Genomic DNA, 12,701 nt, shown 5'->3' with positions numbered 1-12,701 from the left:
TTTACAAAGCCTGCTCTTCATTTGCAGCAATAATGGAACAAAATTCCCCCCATAGACACATCATTAGTACAGCAGGGTGAATGACCTGAAAGCTTCTTAATGAGGGCTGGTGTCCAGATCTTCACTGCTTCACCGTTTCTGATTGTTGCTCCATCCAGCTGTCCTCTGTTGTCCTCTGACTCAAGATGGAAAGATCAACATTCACTCTCTGCAGTTATTCTTATCAGACGTTCGGTTGTTAGCACAGCAGTTCACTCTGTGTTTACTTTATCCACCAGCTTCATAATGTAATTCTCAGCAGGGTTTTATTTGCCTATTCCCTCACTCATCTTATAGCTGGTTCTGTTCTGTTGAACAGTTTTATACTTTAAACATAATTTAATTTTCATGTTGTGATTAAACCTCAGCTAAATGCTGCTTTTACTGCAAAATCCAGTTAAGTCATTGAATTGGGCCACAGATATCTTGTATTACATGCAAATAAATACATTTATGTTTCCTGATAGGAACACAAACAAGGAAATGTTTATTTTCCAAATCTCTTTTTTTTTGTTATGTTCTCCTTTACAACAGTATGTTAACAGGCTCTTAAAATAAACAGATACTTATACAAGGATTTATATTGTTTTTTTTTTACCCTCCTATCCTCTGGAAGGAAAACTAATTGTGTAAATAAATCCTGGGCTTCCTGATCTTATTAAAAAAATGTAAAAGCATTAATTTTCTGTTCTTTATTGATACAGGAGGAAGTGCTGTGATGGATTCAGGTTTGTGATGGGCCAGTGCATTCCTGAAAGTAGGTAAACCATACACTGATCTGCTCATAAAACACAATCTGAGCTAACATGTTTACCCTCAATCATGACTTTGATGCTGCTTTTTGTTTTGCTATTATATTATTTAAAGTTTTATTCTGCAATGGTTAGGGGAAAACCTAAAAAAAAATGCAAACTTTTGTACCAGGCAAAGTATTAATACACACTTCCGATACAGTTTATTTTACTGTAACCACAAATGTGTATATTTGAGTATTTTAAATGATACAAATCAAAAGCAGAAATGTGAAGTAAAAGAAAATATGATTAAAACATTTAAAAGATGTCCTGCTTAAAGCTATTTGAAAAAGGTGCATCAAATATCATAAACTAAAGTGGGACTCATGATAAGAATGTTTGATGCCTGATTAAGGGTTGTAATTTCCAATAAGTGCTAACAAGTTTCCTAAAAACGAATAACCTAATTTAATGCTTTGGCCGGATATTTAGGGCTGTTGTTCTGTTGGAAGGAAAAACTCTTCTTCTGTCTCTTTTTTCCCCACATGGAAGCTGGTAATTGCTTTTCAGTAATTACTGTCTTCCTGCTATGATTATTATATTTTTTTTATTGTGAGATCTTTGCAGTGATTCTCTGGGGCCTCCACAAATCATTAGCTAAAGAACAAATAAATACAAAGCATTTGTAAGGTGAAGAAATAGAAAAAAGGAAGTTGTCTACAGGTCTGTGGAAAATCGCCCTGCTGGTGCTTAGAAACGATATTAATGCTTGTCAGGTTAGGCTGTGAGGCTCATATTTTTTTTATTTTGATCCTTCATGTGTATCAAGTGAACTTTATTCCATTATTTTTGCAAGCAAATAATGCTTTTGTAGAGGGTAAGTTGAAAAAAAATGCATGAAGAAATTAAACTTCTAAAATATTCAAGCAATAACATCTGCACATCTTTACTTCTTTGTATTAACCACCAGGGGGCGCTGTTTCTCTATCCTGAGAATAACCAGTGATGCACTGATTTCAGTAAATAAAGCATAATAATAATTGTTCCATGTTACTGGAAGCAAGCTTTCTGGACTCACACCAGGAAAACTTTTCTTCAGAGATTAAAGCAATCCTGCGTACCTCCATTACACTAAAACTTTCAGCAGTTGTGAAATGAGGCCTGTAGGGATCAGAGGAATGTTCTCTTTGAACCGAATTAGTAAAACTCAGTTAAACAATGAAATGAGAGAAAAGTGCACATCTTAAAGTTACAGTGAATATTTTCTGTGTGTTTATACAATGTCAGAATTACTGCTCTAATTTAAGCAACCTTACCAGGTGAAAACAATTAAATAGTAACTCACTGTCTATTTAAGCTTTATACTATAAAGCTTAAAAAGACAGCGAGTTACTATTAAGTTTTTTTATAAAGTTTATAGGGTAAGAGCTAAAAGGTTTTATCATCTCAGTTAAGATGAATGTTCTGCCATGATCTGCTGGAGCCCTCACTATAGTGTATGAAGCGATGAGTATATGGAGGGCAATAAGTGCCACAATATAATTGATACATATCTTTTTTAATAATTATTTATATGTGTCATCAATTTATTTAAACTAATACATATAATTGTCTTCAACTGAATATATTCATTTAATTTTAAAAAGTGGATAAACTTATGTTATGATTCAATAGTTTATTTCATGTTCCTCCACTGAGGCACACAATAAATAAATGTAGGCGGGACTTCCATAGAGCCCTGATGTCTGATTGGCTGATTCTCACTGAAAATGATCTGGCAATGTTTTCTCACATCCAATAATTATTTTTTTTTTACCTTTAAAATCAGTATTATAGCTGGAAAAGCAGAAAAACTTCCAAAAAAGATTTTGTTATTTATTTCCAGCTCATTGGGTGAGATACTCCAGCCTTTATAGCCCAGTTTGATCTGCAATTGATCTAATGATCTTGGGAGAGAGCTTGCTCTGGTCTGGTTTGATGGGAGTCCTTCACAGACGTCAGCAGAATCAGTTAGCCCCGCCCACTGACTAACACCAACTCACCTTCTATCTCAGAGGTTGGAGTTTCTCACCCAATGTGTTATAAATGGCCACATGTTTTAGAAAATTATTTAAATCTTTCACAGTGAAAAAAGTTGACTTAAAGTAAAAGAAAACCTGAAAAATTTGCCTTATTATTGTAAGTGAGAAGCAGCCAATCACACACTGTATTATGAACAGAAACCAAGTCCCACCCCCTAAGTTTGAGGTGAAGTTGACAGTACAAATAATGATGATAAATATGAATAAATGCAGATTAAAATCATGCAATGAATGTAAGTTAATCTATATCTAAAGAAATTACATTATTTAATACCGTCATTTTAAAGATACACAGTATTTCATTATCTTATGGCTCATTTAATGATTTATTTTTATATTGCATGGTTTAGTGTTACATTTTTGTATTGCATGGTACATTTATTCATTTCAATAAACATTTACAACTATTTATTTAATGTAATAATGATGTATTTCATCAGAACGAGTCAGTCTACTCTTTTTTTGCAGGTGTTGATGTGTGCGCGGCGTCACCGTGTGAGCAGCAGTGTACTGATAACTTTGGTCGCGTCGTCTGTACATGTTACCCTGGTTATCGCTTCGACAGGGAAAGACACCGTACCCACAAGTCTCCCTACTGCCTGGGTAAGTTTGATTTCATCAGTTCCTCTAACGAATTGCATATAAAAAACAGATGCCTCTAATATCAGCCTTCACAACCTCATCTGTTTAGGTTGTAAATGGTTTTGATGTCACTGTTCCTTCTCTGTTTGCTGCCTGCTTAATGTACATGCAGACATCAACGAGTGCGAGGCGTATGGTAAAAGTCAATGCGACCATGAATGTGTGAACACAGTCGGGAGCTTTCAGTGCCGCTGCCACACCGGGTACATCCTGGCTCCAGACCAGCGCTCCTGCATCCCAGTGCGGAACCGTGAGTTCATGTGTTTCACCTGAGAATGATCACTGTCATCACACTCACTTTCCTTTAAATACTTGTTTTTTGGGGGAAGGGGGTTTTCCACTTGGTTTCTGTGAACACAAGCAGTTGGATTAAAAGCCATTTTACAGCTGTGCCTTTTCTTATCTTATTTGCGTATCCAGGATTGTTTGCTTTTAAATTGTTTTTTATTTTTACTGATGGACTCTAAGTTAGCAGTTCTATGTACTGCTGATTTCAATGACTAGGAACGAACATGGGCTTATTTACTAAGCACTGATCAGTCATTCTAGGGAAAATGGACTAACACCCCCCCAGTGTTTGAGCTTAATTGGCATCAAACAAATTGACTATTTTTTCCTTGTTTCTTTTTTTCCAAGAATCTGGACTTTATTTGACCATCACCTTGAACATTAAAACTATAAACAGAAATTTCAGTGCTTTAAACACAACAATAAAACCTTTTTTTCTATTTGTGAAAACTCAAAAATGAAAACTATTAATGCTTTTTGGAGCATTTGGACCAACTTAGAAGAGCATGATTACTGTAATATAAAAATGTTAATCAGGAAGCGGATTAATTCAGTTAATTTTATTTAAATAGATGCAACTCAGAACATGTCATCTCAAAGCACTTTACTGAGACAATTCAATCAGATCATCCAGTCAGATTGGTTAAAACCAACTGAGTGCATCGAGATATTGAGTTTGCAGGACTTGCCTCTCTTGGAAGAGCTTGTGGCGACAGCAGATATTCAATTGAATTTTGTTTTTGAAAGCAATTCCTCACAGTAAGCATGCATGCAGCAACAGTGGAGAGGAAAACTGTTTAACTGGGGAAAAAAGATTCAGCAGATCTACCGAGCCCGACTGTGGGATCAGGGAGACAGAAGCAGACATACTGTACAAAAAGAGACATAGAAGAACTATTCTATAAACACTTATGTTAGAAAAGTTAAACTAGCTCCTCCTGTGAATGTCTATGAAAGAAACTGTTTATTCAGATGATCTCTGAGCCAGTTTCTACGCGAAAAGGGATAAAGGATAGTTAGTAACAGTAAAAGCCGAGCCCATAACTGTCTAAGAGAGAAACAGGACTAAACATTTAAAAAGAAATGTAAAGAAAAAATGCATTGCTTACATTTTCCTAAAAACACAAGTAGAGGTTTGTAAAATATTTAATTTTATTATTATAAGCAACAACTACTTTGACATCTGAAAAAAAAAATTCTTTACCTTTGTTTAGTCTCCGTCTTTTAGCCCTGATGTCTGTTTACAAAGACATTATAGTGTGGAAGGTTTAATAATCTAGATTGTGGAGACATATAATGTAGAAGTGAGCAGTAACCAGGACTGTGTGACTAAAATATCTTCCATTAAAGTTAAATGTTTGTTGAAGTCTATTACTCTAAATTAGAGACCCAGCATTTCTTAGCCTTGAACCAACGAAAGGCTATCAGAGACGACTCATGACCCAAATTATGGGTCAACTATGCAAATATTTCTACAAAATCTTTTTATCTTCGAGCATTTAAAAATAAATGTTAATCGTTCAGTTTAATTTTCCGTGTTGGATTTCAGGACCCAACTGTTTAATCAGGATGCTAAGTGGGTTCAGAACTTTATAACATTTCTATCATAAAATCATTGCTGTTGAGTGCTTTATTTTATTTTTTATTTTTTTTGTTGATGTGTTTTGATATATTGCGCTACATGGCAGAAAATGAACAGATCTTTGTTTTTTCACCGCAGTAAGCTCCTCGGGAAAGTCCGACACCTTGATGAGCGCTGGTTCCTGCTCGTTCACCTGTCAGGACTTCATGAACATGAAAAGCAGCCTGTTTCAGCTCAAGCTGCGGCTTGGAAACACACAGTCACACAACCAGGTAGGAAATCCCTTCAGTTTAAAGAACTTTAGCCGAAACGAAGCGTTTTAATTCTATGCTGATGGATGAAAAGCGAGCTTAATGTCACAGTTCCAAAATAAATTTCTGTTAACAAAGTAAACGGAGTAACGGATGAACATCAGGCAGCAGGGAAGGATAACATTAATGGAAATTTCTTTCTCTGTTGTGTTTTTAGGTGTCTGGTTTGGCTAACAGCAGCGACAAACCGGCTCGAGGGGGGAAAAGCACGGACACCGCCTGTCTGCCTGGATTACCTGGCCCTCCAGGGGCTCCTGGTCTCCCAGGTAAGGAAGAGATGACCAAGGAGGATTATTTATTCAACTACTGGAGGGGAAATGCTTTTGGGACGTTGGTAGAAGCCTCATTACTCTATTAAATGTCATCTGTTTGTCTTTACCAGGACATCCAGGAGAACCAGGAAGCCATGGCAAGCCTGGGGAGAGGGGTCCGCCTGGTCCAAGGGGTCCGAGGGGAGACATGGGGCCTATGGGACCAGAACCAGACCTCAGGCACATCAAGAGAGGCCGCAGGGGTCCAGTGGTAGGAAAAACCATCTGTGTAACAATGACTGCTGTAGGGTTTAGGTCTCTACTTCACAGCATTAGATCAATACCTAAATCCTGCACACCTGCTCATCATAAAACTAGAGCACCAAATGAGTTTATTACCCAAATATTCCTGCTTCAGTTCTCATTCACTACTGCATTACAGTAAAAGTTTTTCAGTGGAATCAAAGTTGACATGAATTAATGGAACAACATTCAGACAGACAGTGGAGTTTTTCTCTAAACCACAGATATCATTAATCGCTACAGCTGCAATAAAAAACCTGCAGGTGAAAGAAAAGAAAATCTGAAATCAGACCTTTTTGAACATTTGAAAGATCAAAAAGAATTCTGTTGGGGAGCTTTTTGTCAGAAGAGTGGAGAAGCCAGCATCATCTTTTCTCTGCAGCATACAGCACTCGGAAAATGCATTGATCTCCCTTAAAGTTCATAGCTCCAAATTAAATGATAACGCATCCAAATAACATACTGTAAAGTAGGGCCGAAACAATAAATCGTGAATAAGCGACAACTATCAACTAGTTTAGTAATCGATTAATTGTTAACTGTAGTATAGAGACTCTAAAACATGCCTTTAACTGACAGAGCGACCCACTTAAAGCAGCAATTATGCCATAATTTTGCTTTTAGAACAAAAAAAACCTTTCCAGCATCAATATAAAAGAGCAGTGATTTCACCACTTATTGGGAGGAGTTAAACTTACTACCTCTAAGCTTCTTCTTATTTAAACTTTAATGTATTTTATCAGTATTGTAAGTGATGAATCAAAAATAAATAAAGCTTCATTGAGAGGTAGAAAGAAATCATTTGGCTTCACTGTTTTCTGTCTCAGTTTGTTTTGGAAATTCATAAGACTTTCTCCACTGCTCTTCTGTTTTGAGACGTTTAAGATGAAGTAAAGATAAATATGTTTTTTTTAAAAGTACATTTTTACCTTTACAGTCCATCCAGTTCTATTAATCAGGTAAACAAAGATGAACACCACTGACAGAAGCCGAATTTCTGATTTGTAATGTAAAGTTTATAAAACTGATTTGGTCATGAAGACATCGGGAATCATCTCCCTTCTTCTATTTATGATGCTTTTCGTTCTGTGAATAAAAAGGTTGATCCTGAAGCAGCAGGACACAGTGTTCTTGTGATTAGAGAGTTTAATGTGTCAGATTTGTACCATCGGACGTGGAAATTGAAATAAGCCTAAAGAGCAAATCATCATGTCCTTATCACTCCTACAGGGACCACCTGGGGCGCCAGGAAGAGACGGATTAAAGGTTGGAACTCTTTTTGATTCTGTTATAGCCACCTAAGGTCAGATTTAATCAAAACTCTCTGTTTGCTTCCTTAACCTGGTGGGGAGAAGGTTTTATTCAGTGAACTCAGTGTAAACAATCACATTGTATTATTTCCTAATTTAGTCTGGATAGTTTTGTCATGGTTTTGTTTAGACATTAAAAAGAAAATATTTTACTAGGTACGTTATATATTAGGTGTTAAAAACACAAACATAGCATGTCTTTATGCATGCCTTTAGACGAGGAATTTATTTAAGAATGAGCAGCAATATTCACTGAGAAATAAGTATTTATACATTTATATTCAGATTTTCACCTCACAATCCATCACATCCAGACTTTATCAGACCTCACATCTGCATTACAATTCAATTCTGTGTATTTAAATAGTGCAAATTGACAACACATGTCATCTCAAGGCACTGTACTGAGACAATTCAACCAGATCATACAGTCCGATTGGTTCAAATTTTTCTATCTCAGGAAACCAGTTGATTGCATCGACTCATTGACTCTTCAGCAATCCCTCACACTAAGCATGCTTGTAGCGAAAGTGGAGAGGAAAACTCCCTTTTAATAGGAAGAAACCTCCAGCAGAACCAGGCTCAGTGTGAGCGGCCATCTGCTGAGGCCCACTGGGGTTCAATGAGACAGAATTATAGAATTATAGAAAACAATTGCAGTCAAACAGCCGCTTAATATTTACTCCGTTAAGAATTACAGAATGAAAATGAGGAAGAACCCCATGAGGTGATGAACAGGTCCTATCTATTAGAACTATGTTTTTAAACTTAATCTTCACCTGCTCCTACCTAAACACAAAACATTGATCCACTACCATTCATCCAGTAAAACAGTTTCCCTGTAATGTTATTGTAATTAAAACAGTCTGTGGCAGGTCGTTTGATATTTATTTGTCTGAAACTGTGTTTATTTATCTGAAAACTGAAATACATTTTCCCCTTGTGAAAATAAAAATAAAAACATTACATTTTCCATATCTAAAATAAACATTCTGGATGTCTAGAAACAAACTTCAAGTCTTCATATGTCTGTTGTTACTGGTCATCATTTGTATTACTTTAATTAGGAAGAAATGTTTTTTTTAGATATCATAAATAGATATTCAGTTAAGCTGATAAATGTCAAAATGGCCGTTTAAAATGTGTAAACATTTCTAGGTATATAAAACTTGATTCTTACTGGTACAATTAAAAAAAAAATTTTTACCTTCTAAAATTCTGTTTCTGCTGCAAAAATGTAATTCAGAATATCTGTTGTTACAATTGGGAAAAGGAATTTAACCAAGAATAATCCTATCTTCTACAAATGGAGAAACAGGGGAGAACCCTATACATAAATGTCAAAACTGCCTGCCATACCAGATTACATATAAACCTACACATTAACTCGAGAAACAATTTTCTCCTTTGCCATCTTCCTCTCCTTTTCAGTTGTAATGCTGTTTCTCTGTTTTTTAAACACATTCTCCAAATTTTTTATTTTATTTATTTATTAAAATCTCTAGTTCCAGTGGGGTGAAATAGGCACTTCCTGTTGCCTGCTGTCATGGTGACTTGTTGAATCATAATTCATTTTCATACTTGTTACACATGATTTCAACTCTGACTGGACCTACTCAGAGTTCATTAAACTAACTCACACCAGCTGTTGTAAAACCAAAAACTCAGAGTCTCCAAGCCCAGGCTAGAACAAGTCAGAGTTAAGGATTTAAGCCTGAGTTTGTTAAACCTGCTTTGTGAAACAGAGCTCAGGTGTCTGTGTTACGCTGATGCATTACAGATATTAGCCACATTAGTACCTGTGTGTGCTGTTGTGAATGCTCTGGCCTGCAGCCACACGCCAAATTGCAAACTTTTTTTTTTAACAATCTACTACTGAAGCATGTTTACCTTGATGAAGATATAACATGCAGATCCTTATGTATCATTAGGTATGTTTTGTATTATAATCGCTTCTTAGGAACATCCTTCTTACATATGATAATCAAGCTTAGGTCATCTGTATTCACTTAGTTTATGGCATTTCATGACTAACATCATCTGATTGTTCTTACAGAACAGAATATATAGAGGTGTATATTTCATTCTTAGATTAGTTGGCTTTATGTTGATGTATTTATTTCACATACAAAATCCAGAACTAACTATAATGTATTTGATCTTCATATTTATGAAGCAGCGGCTGTTGGGTGGCATGAATGAATTGGTGTAGTTTTGTAGGTCTTTCTTTTGGACTTAATTTAAATTACATCTACTAGCAAAGCAGTCCATGTGTGACAATATACCCTATGCATCATGAATTCTGCATAGAGTTGAGACAAGGTGGTTAAGTGTTGCTGTTTTCTTCCAACAGGGTGACCGTGGCGCTCCAGGACCGAGTGGCCCACCTGTGAGTACCATAAGGAGAATACTTTGCTTGGAAGCGATGCTCAGGGTTTTTAGAATCTAGATCTAAAATGTTCACCAAGCCTTATTCCAATCCTTCCTGTTTTTTTAAGATATTGGCTGTCCATGGTAGATGTATCATACCTGTTTGTACTTATAGTGGTTTCACATTTTCCCTGCAGGTGTTATGTCATCCATGATCAGCTTACAGCAACACTGCTTAGGTTTTTTTCAAGGTCAACATTCCACATTTTGCGCATACTGATGGTCTGGGCAGGCTGCTCTTCTTGTAAACCTTTCCTATGTAACTTTAGAGGGTTGGATCCGTCGCTAGTTGGATCAGTCGCTGGTTGGATCCGTCGCTGAAAGAGTCATGTGACCCAGAGCGCCAGTTTTTGGCAATCTTAGCTCCTCCTTAACTGGAGAGCTGTTTAAGTACAAATTTATTTTTAGGCAACCAAACAGATCCGACCCTTACCTGATCAGACATATCTCAGGTTCCCTGATGTCTGATCTAATCTAGTTGGTTGATTATTTCCTTGTCTTTACCAGTGAATCCAAGAGTTCTCACTTTGCTGGTCCAAAGTGGTAGCAGATACCTAAACACAGGGGCAGACTCATTCCGATCCATCAAATTGTAGACTTTACCTTCTTATCCTTTCCTTTCAAGGGGTCAGCAGTAAAAGCACTATCCAGGGTAGAATAAAGAGTACGAACTACTGTGCTAAATCCAGACGACCTACTGTTGTTTTTCTTTTCACAGACAAGCATATGAATGACTGTCAAACTGGAACTAGAGTCTTCTGGAAAGGAACTAAAAAAGCAAGCGTTACTTAAATGTAGGGAATGGCTGAAGCTCTTTGTTATAAAACCTAGAAAATATGAACATGTGTACATAAGGGTGTGGTAGACAGAGTGCATGCCAGGAAATAATTAGTTTTTATTTAACTCTGTGAGATGGGCTGTGTCTATACACTAAATCCTGTCTCTCAAACATCGTGTAGACAGTATAGCGACTTTGCAGTGGTTAGGAATGTGAAGAGGTCCCTATGCTAAAGAAAATATAAGAAGCAAACTGAATTTATCATAAGAATGGTTGATGCACTTCCATTTTGGCTCAAGTGTCCTTATAGATGTTCTCTCTTTGGAGGAGGACAATTTTAGCAGCCTAATTAAACTGCAGTTATTAATCAGTGTTACCCAGAAAGATTAATGTGATGCAGAGTTTTTCTCACAGTTGGATTGTGTTTGTTTAAAAAAATAAAAATATTTGTGAATTTATAGTAAATGGCCAGTAGATGGCGCTGTCTGCAGAGTTTTTCTCTTTTCATGTGCTATGGTCCTTGTGCATGTAAGAGTAAAACATTTACCATTGATCTGCATAACCCACCTTTTGTGTGACTGCAGGGACCACCCGGCTCCTTTGACTTCCTTCTGCTGATGATGGCTGACATCAGGAACGACATCATTGAGCTTCAGGAGAAGGTGTTTGGTGAACGGAGGGGAATCTCTCTGGACAATCCTCCTCATTCCAGTGTGGAAGAAGACTTTGTAGAATGGGCCTCTGGACAAGGAGATTTTAAAACCTGACCCTTACATCAGCATTCACAGACTCCAGGCTAGCAGAGCTAACCAGTGCCTACCTTTGAGCTCTGTTTTAAAATCAACACCTGAACTTGTCAGTTAAACCTTAGCTCACAGCCGGGCTGAACTGAACGGAGCCATGAGTCTTGGTGGAACTTTACTCACTTCGAACTGTGAGACTGAGAGAAAACAGACATTTAAAATCTCTCTCTTACACCGTTTGACTGGCTTTCATTGCTGTGGGTGTGATCCAGCCCTGTGCGTGCAGAACATCATGTGAGAAAGATACAACATGAGCCCTTCTGTCTGAGCTTCTGAGCTCTGCCTTTGAGCTGAACCACTTCAAACGATAGATTTTATCGTCTACATCTCTTCCCCTTCCTGTGTCCGTCCATAGAAGCTCTGCTTTGCCACTGATGGATTGCCTGCAGGGGAATTAGTTACAAAAAAAGAAAAGAAAACAAATCAGAACCTGCACTGTTTGCCTTTCCTGCACCTGCCTGCAGTGTCCAGCACTGAGGTTGGACCCACAGCCAATCTGGGATAAAAGTCAGATAATATTTCATGAGATTGCTGTCGGGTCATAATTGTTCATTAGATAATTACAGCTTCATTTGTGCTCAGAAAAAGGATGTAGAAACTAAAAACTGTTGGCATCTGTTGCTTTAACAATATGAAAAGATGCAAAAATTAAATACAGAAGATTGTCACTGACATGGTTTCACCTGAAAAACATACAAAGGAATGATTTTAATGACACTTTTATATTCATCATTTTATTTAAATTTGTAAACATTTCACTCATGTAAACAGGTATACATTAAATTTCATAGAAATCAATTTTTATTTTTTTTATTCAAACAGTTTCAAGTTAAGAGCTCATTTCACTTTAAAGGTGTATTTAAATATGTTCTGTTTTTTGTAAATTAAATATGACTTTGTATTAAAAAAGAGAACAAAAAATAAATATAAATATATAAATCCAATAATCTGAAAGCTGGATGCATCAAATATATCTTTTTTTTCTCAAATTGTAGTGCTTTGTTGAGAATAATGAAACCGCACCAGGATTAGTTGTACTAATTGACTTAATTTGAGATATATGTGTTTTCATTGTAAATACAATACAACAAAACTCCTACAGATTTTTATTTTTAACGTTTTCAAAGAGATCTCTGAAATTACAGACCG

The 12,701-nt window shown here is 36.5% G+C and overlaps 1 protein-coding gene across 1 annotated transcript; it reads left to right on the top strand.

The window, feature by feature from the left end:
* Nucleotides 1-740: 740 nt before the first annotated feature.
* LOC107089918 (collagen and calcium-binding EGF domain-containing protein 1-like) lies at nt 741-12,402 on the top strand. Its single transcript, XM_015382978.1, has 9 exons — nt 741-796; nt 3,323-3,457; nt 3,609-3,746; nt 5,505-5,638; nt 5,835-5,943; nt 6,060-6,199; nt 7,462-7,497; nt 9,895-9,930; nt 11,334-12,402. The coding sequence occupies exons 1-9, from the start codon at nt 775-777 to the stop codon at nt 11,514-11,516; spliced, it is 933 nt and encodes a 310-aa protein (XP_015238464.1). The 5' UTR covers nt 741-774; the 3' UTR covers nt 11,517-12,402.
* Nucleotides 12,403-12,701: the final 299 nt, after the last annotated feature.

Source organism: Cyprinodon variegatus, unplaced genomic scaffold (genome assembly GCF_000732505.1).
Source record: "Cyprinodon variegatus isolate N-32 unplaced genomic scaffold, C_variegatus-1.0 Scaffold271, whole genome shotgun sequence".
Classification (NCBI taxonomy): Eukaryota; Metazoa; Chordata; class Actinopteri; order Cyprinodontiformes; family Cyprinodontidae; genus Cyprinodon; species Cyprinodon variegatus.
This window is presented reverse-complemented; position numbering and strand designations above follow the sequence as displayed.

What these genes read in the sequence shown, in the direction of transcription:
- LOC107089918 (XM_015382978.1), top strand. Translation starts at nt 775, where the DNA reads ATGGGCCAGTGCATTCCTGAAA. An exon ending in GAGGCCGCAGGGGTCCAGTG is followed by an intron (nt 6,200 to 7,461) that starts GTAGGAAAAACC and finishes TCACTCCTACAG; the next exon opens with GGACCACCTGGGGCGCCAGG. An exon ending in CAGGAAGAGACGGATTAAAG is followed by an intron (nt 7,498 to 9,894) that starts GTTGGAACTCTT and finishes TTCTTCCAACAG; the next exon opens with GGTGACCGTGGCGCTCCAGG.